The sequence below is a fragment of the Aethalodelphis obliquidens genome, unplaced genomic scaffold (assembly GCF_003676395.1).
Source record: "Aethalodelphis obliquidens isolate GAN/ISIS:26980383/991018 unplaced genomic scaffold, ASM367639v1 scaffold8, whole genome shotgun sequence".
NCBI classification, from domain to species: domain Eukaryota; kingdom Metazoa; phylum Chordata; class Mammalia; order Artiodactyla; family Delphinidae; genus Aethalodelphis; species Aethalodelphis obliquidens.
The window spans coordinates 49,003,214-49,016,525 of NW_020837952.1; the positions used below are offsets into that span (position 1 = coordinate 49,003,214).

The 13,312-nt window shown below is 38.7% G+C and overlaps 1 protein-coding gene across 3 annotated transcripts in view; it reads left to right on the forward strand.

Annotated features, from left to right (window-relative positions):
* POLR3B (RNA polymerase III subunit B) overlaps window positions 1–13,312 on the forward strand; it is a 115,929-nt gene that overhangs the window by 18,088 nt on the left and 84,529 nt on the right. For all 3 annotated transcript variants that reach the window (XM_027107434.1, XM_027107435.1, XM_027107436.1), the window contains exons 8-10: window positions 114–231; window positions 1,898–2,006; window positions 10,921–11,043. In XM_027107434.1, the coding sequence (XP_026963235.1) occupies window positions 114–231; window positions 1,898–2,006; window positions 10,921–11,043 (350 nt within the window). The remainder of the gene's footprint in view (window positions 1–113; window positions 232–1,897; window positions 2,007–10,920; window positions 11,044–13,312) is intronic.

Genomic DNA, 13,312 nt, shown 5'->3' on the forward strand with positions numbered 1-13,312 from the left:
AGTGATGGCCAGCACCGTGAGGTGATGGAAGAGTGATCAGGAGATCACTGCCATTACTAAATCACACTGTTGGAAGAATAGTTGGTGACACCTTTCTTGTTTCCCTTGGGCAGGGGGCTACTTCATTGTTAAAGGAGTAGAAAAAGTTATTCTTATCCAAGAGCAGCTGTCTAAGAACAGGATCATCGTGGAGGCTGACAGAAAAGGGGCTGTGGGTGCTTCAGTTACCAGGTATGGATAGCAGGGATGGTGTTCTTAAGAAATATTGATCATTCCATTAGTGTCAGATGATTATCGTTCAATACGGAGGTAGCCAGTTATTTCTCTCCAATAACAGGCAGTGCAATAGTTAAACTATCTGCATTCAATTAATTGTGTAAGTCTGTAAGCATAGAGTATTGATTTAAAATTTCCAGTGATGAAAGTGTGAGACATTGCTCAAAAGACCATTAGTTATTTTATTCAAGTTGGACTTTACGTTAATCTGTAGCATTAAAGGAACTTTTAAAAAAGAAATTAAAAAAACACTCTTTAGTTTTTCATGTGCCTTTTCAGTCTTTTCACCATTTTACATATGTATTCCTACTCTGATATAATCAGAGACTATTTTATACTTAATGAATTGTATATCATGTACTTAACATTGTATTGTTAGACCAACCTCCTTCATAGTGTACTCATTTTTCTACAACAGTATCCCTTATATCACTCCTGTAACTTCTTTTCTCTGATTTATTATTATGTCATTTGAAATTTGGATGTTAATGAGTTCTGGGAATAAAAAAATGTGGCATAGTTAAAATGTCAGTATGCAGTAGAGTTTCTCTTCTGACAACCTACAGTGAACAGCTTGGCTTAGAGTTTCTGCATTTTTCCTTTCTGGTGGAGAGGCAGCTAACAATAGTGCCCATTTATTGAGCAGTTACTAGGAGCCAGGCAGTGTACTAGGTGCTTTATATATATTTAATTGTCACCTCAGCCCTCCAAGATAAGTGCTGTTATTTCCATCTGAGTAACAGGCCTTGAGCACAGGGTGACATCGATCTTGAGGAAGCCAGCATTTGAATCCAGATCTAATAATTCTGCAACCCACATCTTACTGTTGTACGCAGCTTTTGAAGCCAGGGCAATCAGGACTTGAATCCCACAGTTGTTTACTAGCTATGAGCTAGTTGGGGGAGTAGTTACTTAGCTTCTCTAAGCCTTGGTTTCCTCGTATGTAATTTGGGGGCAACACTTCGAAGTAAGTCTTAGTATGTAGGAGATTAGAGCTAGTGTAAGTAGAGTGAGTAACAGTGCACACAGCATGTAGTGGGTGATCAGTATGTGTTATTATTGTGGTTGACTAAAGCTTGGAAATGTTTTTAAATCCACTAGGAAAATTACAGCTAACAGATCAATAGAAGGAGATTCCTTAGTTTCTTTTAGCTTCACTGTATGCCAAGATTGTAGGTATATTTTATTGGATTATTAGTTTAAAAACTCATAGTATTTATTCATTTCCGTGTAGTTTTCCCATTATAGTGTAGGCTCATTTTGAAGTTTTTCATTTCAAATGTATAAAATTGATCAGAAATATATCCCACACTAGATCAAAGCAATTCAGGTGGAATCAAAGTGAAGTAGGTCAAAATGAATTGGTGATTGTCACTCATTCACGCACAGAACTTCCACCATAATCTCAAAGCTAAAGAAACAATTCTGGTGTTTTAAAATGTTGATGGAAGTGGCGGTGGAGGCAGGAGAGGAGTTGTGTAAAAAGACACCTATTTGGAAGGACCTTATTGATCGTTGTTGATCAATTGAATCTTATTGATTGGTGGTCATTCGCTACTGCATATTAACTAGCTTGAAACTGAGTGGGGATGTAGTTTAACCAACTTGTGTTTCCTTACAGCTCTACCCATGAGAAAAAAAGCAGAACTAATATGGCTGTGAAACAAGGACGATTTTACTTGAGGCATAATACTTTGTCAGAAGATATACCCATTGTCATCATATTTAAGGTGAGGCTGCAGGTATCTACTGAAAATTATGAAGAATTCTTTTTATGGTTTATTTTCATATGTAATTAGAAATTTGGAGCATAAGGAGTTCTAAGAATAAAAAGATTTGTGGCATAGAGAAGCTGTCAGTATTTAAAATTGAAAGCTAATAAGACTGGGGTTCAGTTACTTTTAAAAGTAGTGATCTATTTTGTTTTTTTTTAATAGATACATGGTAAAGAATTCCAAAGGTACAAAAGGGTATATAGTGATTAGTAAGCCTCCCACCCACCTGTACCTAACTGCAGTTATCCTACCAAAGGATACCACTGCTACTGGTTACTTGTGCATCTCTCTAGAGATAGTCTGTGCATATACAGCACATGAGTATGTAGTAGGTTTCTTTTCTGTTTTTTTTACTTAACATACATTGCACACTATTTTGCACTTAGCTTGTTTTCTTTTTTGTAACTTACATCTTGGAGATAGTGTTATATTAGTTCATACAGAGTTACCATGTTCTTTTTTTAAAAAAAAAATAAATAAATTTATGTATGTATGTATGTATGTATGGCTGTGTTGGGTCTTCGTTGCTGCGCACAGGCTTTCTCTAGTTCTGGCGAGCGGGGGCTACTCTTCATTGCAGTGTGCGGGCTTCTCATTGTGGTATCTTCTCTTGTTGCAGAGCACGGGCTCTAGGCACGTGGGCTTCAGTAGTGCCACAACTACTTGTTGCAGAGCACGGGCTCTAGGCACGTGGGCTCAGTAGTTGTGGCTCTCGGGCCCTATAGTGCAGACTCAGTAGTTGTGGCGGACAGGCTTAGTTGCTCCATGGCATGTGGGATCTTCCCGGACCAGGGATCAAACCTGTGTCCCCTGCATTGGCAGGCGGATTCTTAACCACTGCGCCACCAGGGAAGCCCTACCATGTTCTTTTTAACCAAGGGTTCCATTTATGGGTGTACCATAATTTATTTATCCATTCCCTTATCAGTGGACATATACAGCTCTTACTATTACAGAGCTGCTGTAATATTTTATACAGGGCAAGGATATCTGTAGGCTAAGTTCCTAGCAGTGGAATTTTCTAGGTCAGAGAGTATGGACCAAGTTTTTTGTTCTTTTGTATGGACTTCAGGATTCTGGTGAATTTCTTCATATACACGAATCTTTAAAGTTGATTTATCTTGTCTGTGAATTGTTGACTTAGAACCCAAAAGACATTTTCCCATAGAAATAATATTTAAATGGTATAGTCTTCTCAGATAATTCTCAGATAATAGTGGCCCATTTAGCCTGCTCTGCGACTTAAATATTATACATATGCTATGAATGGTTATTTGTAGTATTAGTCATTAATCAAACAGAAAAATAGTCAACATTATGTGATACAGTTGATGCTCAGTAATTGCAGATTCTGTATTTGGCAATTCTCCTACTTGCTAAAATTTATCTGTAACCCCCAAATCATCATGTGTGGTGTGATTTTACTGTTATTCACAGACACGTGCAGGCACAGAGCAGCGAAAAATTCGAGTCACCAAACTCGTACATTCCCAGCTGAGATCAAACATGGGGATACCCTGCCTTCTCATTTCAGCTCTCGTACTACAAACAAACGCCCTTTTTGCAGTCTATTTAGTGCCATGTTTTTCAAATTTTTGTGCTTTCTGTAAGCGATCTTGTCATTTACAATGGGCCCAGGCATGGTGCTGACATGCTGTGTAGTGTTTCTAATCACAAGAAGGCTGCAGTGGGCCTTACGGGGGAAAACGTGTGTGTTAGGTAAGCTTCATTCAGGAATGAGTTACAGTGCTGCTGAATGCAATCGCAATGTTGATGAGTCGACAATGATGTATATTAAATAAGATGTCTTTAAACAGAACACACATAAAACAAGGTTCTGTATTGATCAGTTGAAGAAAGTGTAACCAGAGGCTCACAAGAACCTAACTCTGCGTTTCTCCTGGGAACAATGTTTCACTGTTCACTAATTCAGTGTTTGCAGCAACTTTGTAGAACATGAGGTATACGGGTATAAAATGAATCTTGACAACTAGGTTGATTGAAATAAAGAGCTCAGGTTATTTGAGGAATTACTGAAAGATACTGGGTAATTCAGATAATTTTAGAGGTTGATAAGCCGCCAGTTGTTCCTAGGTGTTGAATGGATATTGACAAGTCAGGTTCATTAACTCAGGACATATCTGTATTCTAAAAGCAATTACAAGAAGGAGGTTGTAGGAAATTTTTTTAATGCTTAGTATAGCTTAATGTGCTTTTGAGTTCTCTAAGTGAGATGATGCCATTTATTTTCTTTTTAGAATGATGATGATGATGGTAATAGCAGTACCATTATATTGGGGGGGGCAGAGAGAATTCTTAAATTTACTTTTTTATTACCTTTCTTCAAAGTTTATATTTTTTGTAATTATAATTTTTGTAAAAGGCAAAGTAGTTTTGTCTTTTTTTTTATAGGGATCCCACAGTGCTCAGCGCAGTATCTTGTGTGCATAGTGGGATTTAGTGGATAACGAAAATTTTATCTGTGTAAAATTACGTCTCCAGCAGAGGGCAGTATGTTACCATGCATCAGAAGGACTTTTATGGATGGTTTCAATGCTTGAAGGTGCATAGGACTGCTTTCCTTAGACCAGAAATTATAAATTAATTATAATGCAGATAATCTTATATCACTCATATGGAAAATGGATCACTAGATACATGCATGCCTTAAAACCAGAAAATCTTTATTAAATACTTTTTTTGACTAGTTGACAAAAGTTTGATAAGATAGTTTCTTCTGTCAAATTTGTTTAATATTATGTTGTAAATGTATACATATATTTATAGATGACTTATTAAATCCTTTTTAGAATGGTGCTATAAACTTACAGTGTGCATTTTTATGTAGCCAGTAGTTGAGATTTCAAACTTCTCCCTTTCTGATTATAAAATAGTCCTTGCATTGTAAAAATTCAGAAAGCCACTAAAAAGTATAAGTACTTTTTTGGATATATTTTTTTCAAGACCTTTTTTCCTTTGCTTTTGTAATATACACATTGATTTTATTTTATTTTTTCATTTAACAATGAATTGTGACTAGCTTTCCTCATCTATTAATAAAATCCACATCATTATTTTTAGTAGGTATTGTATTATAGAATATGTGTATGTGGTATAATCTATTAAGCAAATTCCTATAGTGTGACATTTACATGTCGTTTTTTTCCCCTAAGTTTTCACTCTTATACACAACTCGGGGGGTCTTTGTACATACATGTTTGTGCATGTTGCTGATTATTTTGTGAGACTTGATTCCTGGGCGTGGGATTATATATATTTTTAGCAACTTGGTGCATGTCATTAAATTTTTCTCCTGAAACGTATTCATTACATTTTAATCAGCAGTATGTATGAATTAAAATAAATATTTAGAAATTTTCAGTTCAAGTAAATTGATTAAATTCATTGGTCACACATAGTCACTTTTTTTGGTCTCCCACAATAGGGATGTTTTAATAAACTTGTTTGATAACCACTATTGAGACTTTCGCATCTGGGAGGGAGCATAGAATATTGGTGTCTTAGAATCAGACTGATCTAGGTTGATTTCCAGCCTCTCCACTTATTAGCTATGTGTCCTTGGGCAGATTTCCCAATCTTCCGGAGTCTTGGATAACTATATCTAGTTAGTTATCCAAGTGAGCATTTCACCTAAGGGGGTTGTTTGAAGAGCAAATGAGATAATATATATTTTGAACAGTAGACTGCGTAGAAAGACAATGCTATTTCTTTTTACTAAGTTCTCAGAAGCCCCGGAAAATAAAGTAGGATACGAGAAAAGTCACATCATTTCTCTTTTTGTGTTGTGTGGCCCTAACAGAGATCTTGACAGTCATTAGGACTTGATGGTTGTTGATTGTAGCCAACAATTGGCTAAAAGTGACAGAATCAGCAGGGTTTCCAGACTCCATGCTGAGTCTGAATATGAAGGATAAAGCTTTTAAGGCCTAGATCAGCCTTATTAATGGACTTGAATCACTACAGACGTTCTCCTGCCCATGAATCTTCCCTACTTTACATTTGTATCCCTCAGTATTCAACAGTTGCACTATGATGGCATCTGTAGTTTGAAAATTTTTATGGAAGAGAGGACAGATATCAAGGGTGTTGGGCATTGTATTATATTGAAATTTTTGATCTTTAAAGAGAAAAAAATTAGAACGTTTAAGTGGGCCATCACAGTTCTTTTATTATCTGCTAGGACTGCTTTTGGTATTGATAGGTTGACTTCTGTCTACTTTAAAGAAAAATAAGTGATTTCTGAATATTAGATATTTTAACAACTTACCCGTTTCCCTTCTTCACATAATATGTGTCAACATGTTACCGTTAGCTTACATATCATTCTCTTCTGCTCATTAGTATTCTTTCTGTCTCTAAAAATCACACTTTTAGTCATACTTAGTGGATATCCAAGGAGAAGACTTCCTGCCACTTTTTAAAGAGCACCTCCCCTTATTTTTGTTCTTATTGCTGATCACCAGACTGGGTGACCTTCTGCTGAAACGTATTATCTCTGCTATTTTTTCATAAGGTTATTGAATAGCATTCACTTTTTAAAAAAATTTTTATTTTATTTTTTACATCTTTATTGGAGTATAATTGTTTTACAATTGTGTGTTAGTTTCTGCTTTATAACAAAGTGAATCAGTTATACATATACATATGTTCCCATATCTCCTCCCTCTTGCATCTCCCTCCCTCCCACCCTCCCTATCCCACCCCTCCAGGCGGTCACAAAGCACCAAGCTAATCTCCCTGTGCTATACGGCTGCTTCCCACTAGCTATTTACCTTACATTTGGTAGTGTATATATGTCCATGCCACTCTCTCACTTTGTCACAGCTTACCCTTCCCCCTCCGCATATCCTCAAGTCCATTCTCTAGTAGGTCTGTGTCTTTATTCCCGTCTTACCCCTAGGTTCTTCATGACATTTTTTTTTCTTAGATTCCATATATATGTGTTAGCATACACTATTTGTCTTTCTCTTTCTGACTTACTTCACTCTGTATGACAGACTCTAGGTCCATCCACCTCACTACAAATAGCTCAATTTCATTTCTTTTTATGGCTGAGTAATATTCCACTGTATATATGTGCCACATCTTCTTTATCCATTCATCCAATGATGGACACTTAGGTTGTTTCCATCTCCTGGCTATTGTAAATAGAGCTGCAATGAACATTTTGGTACATGGCTCTTTTTGAATTATGGTTTTCTCAGGGTATATGCCCAGTAGTGGGATTGCTGGGTCATATGGTAGTTCTATTTGGAGTTTTTTAAGGAACCTCCATACTGTTCTCCATAGTGGCTGTACCAATTCACGTTCCCACCAGCAGTGCAAGAGTGTTCCCTTTTCTCCACACCCTCTCCAGCATTCACTTTTGACTTATTAGTTAGGTGAAATGATTTCAGATATCTGGAGTACAAAGAGTTCCATATAAAGCTGGTTTTCAGATGTCTGAATTATGTCTGTAAAGCAAACTGGTTGGGCATTTTGCTGTCATTTCCATAGCAATATGTCATTTATTTGTAGCTGTGACTTCCCAAGGCTAAACAGTCATAAAGTCAGTTCCATCTTTGGAGCTGGAGCACAGTTGATGATAACCTGACTGAGTTATCACCCTGTATTTCAGTGATCTGTTATAGGAAGAGTTTAGGCCTTTTAGAGCAAAGCTTTGCCACTGATCATTCTTTATGCACATATGGTGTCATTTACTGTGTGCTTGGCATATCTTTGCTTCATAACTTAGAAATATTTGGTAGGCCTCAGTCTGTTTAGATTCACGTTAGGCCACTCGAGAGTTCTGTGCAATTATAAAATTACTGCCTAGATCAGCATCAGGACAACTTGAAGTGGCCATCCATATGTCAAATAAGGAAGGACTTTTTCATTATTAAACACCAAAAGAGGCAATCAAGTATATAGTCTTTTTTACTTGGAGATTACTGAACTAAACAGTATTAAGTTAATATAGGTGGCATTCAGATGATTTAGATGTTAACTTGCCTAAAGAAAGGGGGCTCAACCAGAAAGCCACGGCCATTTCAACTCTAGGATTCTATTTATGTTTTAGTGAGACTTTTTCCTGCTGCTTGGTTTGCCATCTGTCCTGTATAGCAGCAGTCCCAAACCTTTCTGGCACCAGGGACCAGTTTCGTGGAAGACAGTTTTTCCATGGATGGGGCGGCAGGGGGGATGGTCCAGGCGGTAATACGAGCGATGGGGAGTGATGTGGGGTGGCAGATGAAGCTTCGCTCGCTCGCCTGCCGCTCACCTCCTGCTGTGAGGCTCGGTTCCTAACAGGTCAAGACCGGTACCGGTCCACAGCCCGGGAATTGGGGACCCCTGCTATATAGGTCTCTTTTTATTGTTCTGGCTTTCTTCTGAGAAGGGAGGTGCATTAGTTACAAAGTTTCACATCAAAGGTTTTAGAGAAGGTGACTGCAAACTATTGCCTTAGTATTTTTTAAAAAAATGTTTTGGTTCCATTGAAACCCATATAACATTATTTTGAGAGATTGACAAGTAAAAATTAACTTATATTCTATTTAGCTTTTCACAGAGAAGTATTCTCATCTGATGTTTCTGAGTGGCTACTTGGCAGACCAAGGAGGAAGTGCAGATGGTTCTACAGATACGCCATCACCATTGGAGTAGCTGCAACTCAGTGTGTTTGGTCAAAGGATAATCCAGTTTTTTGTTGTTTGTTTTCATTTGTTTAAAAATTAGAACTGATAATTTTTTAGGATTGCTTTCTTCTTTAATCCATGAAAGACTAAATGTCTTAATGAATTTGTGTAATTTTTGGAGTTGGTGTCTAGTGTCCATTTGAATAAGTATATCATATCAGAGATTAAGAAAACATGAAAATTAACATACAAAAAAGAGATCTGTACCCTCAGAACTTCTTTATTTGTTCACTAAACAAAACTTTTTTTGAACAAAACAAGTTATACACTTAAAATATATTTTTTTAAGTTCAGTAGATTTAATTCCCAAAGTTGGTCTATTAGTTATCTGTGCTGAATAACAAATTACAGCAGAGTCTCTGTTGGTGAGGGGTTAGGGCATTGCTTGGCTGAGTGCTTCTGGCTCAGGGTCGTTCATGAGTCGAGGTGTCAGCCAGGGCTACAGTGGTCTGAAGGCCGGATGATTGGAGCTACAGGGTGGCTCACCATCGGGGTAAGAGCCTCTGCTCCTCACCACTGGACCTTCCATGGATGCTTGAGTGTCTCCATGACATGGCTGCCGGCTGCCACAAGGGAGCCAGCAGGAAGCGGCAGTGCCTTCCATGACCGAGACTCCAGAGTCATGCAGTCTTTTCCACCTTTTCTGTATAAATGAGTCATTAAGTTTAGCCCACACTCACGGGGAGGAGAATTAGTCTTTACCTTTTGAAGGGAGTGTCAAAGAATTCGTGAACATTTTCAAAACCATCACAGTTGGCCTGAAAGGGACATAGCATCTATTTAACTGCCCCCCAAAGCTTCAAAACTTTAAATAAGCTTACATCTGGTCCTGAGGTATCCAAATCGAATTTTAAGATACAGACTACTGAAATTCAAATGTAGAGCTGTAGAATGTTGAGCTGGAAGGGGCCTGGTTGTGCCCTGTCGTGACAAATGAAGAAACTGGGGTGGAGGAGGTGACGTGTTATAGCGGTTGTCACGCCTGTTGTTGACATTCTCTCTTGGCTTTGGAGAGGTTCCCTTTCTGTTGTACTCAGGTTCATGTTCTCCATGTTCTGCATCGGACTCAAAATTCCTTTTTCCTTCTCTCTCTCTCTCGTGTGTGGAGAAGAACTGAGAACTAGATCATTAAAGTTTAACTAGACAAGTACCCCTGGTTCTCTTTTCTCTGTGTAGCTAAAGGAAGAATTCTATTGCAAACATAACTTTCCCCTTCACTCCTCTGCCAAGAGAGGTTTACTGAGATTATGCTGTATTTCTTGATACGGCAGAATGCCAGGCAAATGTGTGAAGGAGTAAGCCTTAGTACCATATGGAATCTACAAAGACCTGCGTTGCCGGCTGCCACCTTGAAACACTTAAAGATAAGTGGGTTTGGGCTTCCCTGGTGGCGCAGTGGTTGAGAGTCCTCCTGCCAATGCACGGGACACGGGTTCGTGCCCCGGTCCGGGAAGATCCCACATGCCGCGGAGCGGCTGGGCCCGTGAGCCATGGCCGCTGAGCCTGCGCGTCCGGAGCCTGTGCTCTGCAACGGGAGAGGCCACAACAGTGAGAGGCCCGTGTACCGCAGAAAAAAAAAAAAAAGATAAGTGGGTTTCTTAAACCTAAGTGTGTTCTTGGTTTTATAAAAATCTCTTTAAAAACCTGCATCAAGTAGAGCTTGATATCTCTAGAATAGTGAAGTAAAACATCCGTTAAGAAAAATTCTTTTAGCCTGAAGGTGCATGATTTGACAGTTCTCAGAGAAATTAATCTTGTGGCAGAACTAACCGGGGTTCTGTTTATTTTCAGCCATGCATATTTTCTGATTTACTGCTCTTTGCCTGTTGTTTTGGTTTTTTTTTCAGTTTGCCTTTAACTGTGACCAGTGTCTCCACTATACCTCCCTACTTCTTTCTCATGATGAAAATCATAGGATACTTTAAATTATAGAAGACAGTACACATACAAAAAGTGCTTGAGAATGTTTGTTTTCCTCTTCCTAATCAAAATTTCTGTTTCAGGTTCTTCTGCAGCTTGGGCTATGGCTGCCAATGCCAGGTGGCACCGTTTCTGAGAAAAGAGCTAGCTTTTGCTTAGAAGTAATACCCACAAACAATGCCAAATTAGCATAAGCAAATGTCAGTGAGTTAACACAAAGCCAACACTCATTCTATCTTTTCTTTCCTTCCTAGGCCATGGGTGTTGAGAGTGACCAGGAAATTGTGCAGATGATTGGAACAGAGGAGCACGTGATGGCTGCATTTGGGCCCAGTTTGGAAGAGTGCCAGAAAGCTCAGATTTTCACACAGATGCAGGTGTGTCTTTTCATGTTGTCCTTTGCTGTGAAAGGGAATTGGAGATTTAATGCTGCTCATTGATAAAGCATCAGATGCAGTGACTTTTAAGGGTATAGGTTTGGGGAGGATGTTGGGGAGATGGGAGGAGTGGTAGAGAAGCTTTTTGACTCATTATCTGAGGGATTGGAGGAAGGAGTTTGCCTAGACAAATCATCAGCCTTTGGTGTGTAACTTAGAAGCGGGGGGACCAAGAGGCTTTTGTTCTGATAGAATAGCAACTACTCTTGTTTTCCTTATTTGCCTGAGTGATACAAGTTTTTAAACTACAGCAACTCTAGTGTAGAAGGTTTTTTTTTTCCATGTGTTTCTCTTTAATATTCCTTTTTATTCCCTACTTCCAGTTGCTTTCAGCCTCCAGTTGTATGTGGTCTGTATCCCTTTTCCTGAATTCCCAGTGTGTCCAGCAAGAAACACCCAGGTTTAGAACCCCTTTACCACCACAGAGCCTTCATTGACCTGCCTTGGGCACTACCAGTTGGAACCTGTGGATTGTAGGACAAGACTCAAAGATGAAGTTAGGGAACTGCATATATGTTAAACATAATCAAAATAATTGCACTTCCCTTCCTATGTGACAGGGAGCCCTAACTGCCATACTTAGGATTTTTAGTTATACATTTGTAAAGTGCTTTCCTAAGTGTAAATCAGTAGTGATGTTCCTCATAGTCATCCTGGGAGGCAGGAATTCCTTACTGTAGAAGCACAATGAACAATTCTTATATATCCATACATATATTGTCTGTTCTGTGGGTTGCTTACAAGGTATAAATTCCATGCTGCTTTTTTCTTGTCACCCAGGATATTATTAGAGATAGCATCTTATATCTGTTAGTATGTGTTCTGAAAAGTCAAACCAGTCTTGATATTTTCATAGACTGAGCCAAACATTTAGGTAGGTTGGTTGTCATATGTGAGTACATATAATTCAAAAGCACAAATCAGTAGGGATTATTTTTATCACTGCCTTCTTTTTCTGTAGTTAATTAACAGTCAACTCTAGTTATCAGGCAGGCAGCATCAGGAAAAGTTGTTTGGATTTAGGAGATTCTAATTTTGCTCTTCATTGAAAGTGAAATATTTAGTGAATATGCATTTTTGTTATAAACTGAAATTACATTGTCCAGGGTCTCCAAGAACGTGAAGAGAAAACATTGAGAAACACCGAGGAATTGGCTCAATTTTGGAAGATGCACTGTATGCTTTAAAGCTATATAATGCCTCGGAAGAACGATTTACCTTAATGCTACCCCCGTGGATTCAGTGAGATCCATTATTCATTTATTACAAACATCATTGTCGGTCAGATAGCCTTTTCACTGTAAAGCTCTTTGAGCAGGGGTTAAACAGTGGGTTGGAAAATCATTCATTTATTTCTCTTAAATAGGTACTGACAGAAAATTTTAGTTAACGGAACTAGAAAAGTTCAGTTAAAAGATGAGGAGAGGGGCTTCCCTGGTGGCGCAGTGGTTGAGAGTCTGCCTGCCGACGCAGGGGACGCGGGTTCATGCCCCGGTCCGGGAAGATCCCACATGCCGCGGAGCAGCTGGGCCCGTGAGCCATAGCCACTGAGCCTGCGCGTCCAGAGCCTGTGCTCTGCAACGGGAGAGGCCATAACAGTGAGAGGCCTGCGTACCGCAAAAAAAAAAAAAAAAAAAGATGAGGAGAATGTGCAGTTATTTAACTTAAGAAAGACAAATGTTCCTAATGTGAGAAAGACAAACAGGAAGTAGAAGTTTGAGATGGCTTGTTCTCTGTATGCTGGATTAAAGCGAAGATTAATTATTTGCAACTGATGAAAGGTTACAGAGGCACAGGTAATGCAAAATGGTTGATAAATTGAACATATGAGTTGGGGTAACATGAGTATTTTATGTTATTCTAATGGAAAATGTAGCAAGTACACTTCATCTTACGTAATAGAACTTTTGACGACATGGCACTTTAGTGGATTGCTTAAAATCTGTGTTTTGTTTTGTCTTTAATGCTTCCCTTTTCAGTGGTTCCTCCACTTCTGCTCACAAAGCCTTTTTGCTGTTACATTGGTCATGGATGTTTTACATTTTCATTGCCAGCGGTTCTGATAAATAGAGAAGAAATTAGTTATTACCTTTTTGGGAGGATAGGATGCACTAGGGGTGTCATCTTGGCCTGTTTGGAACAGATTGGGCTCTTACCCTAACCCTCACACTGTGAACCCCTGGCAACTTTATTAGGTATTCTAGGGAAA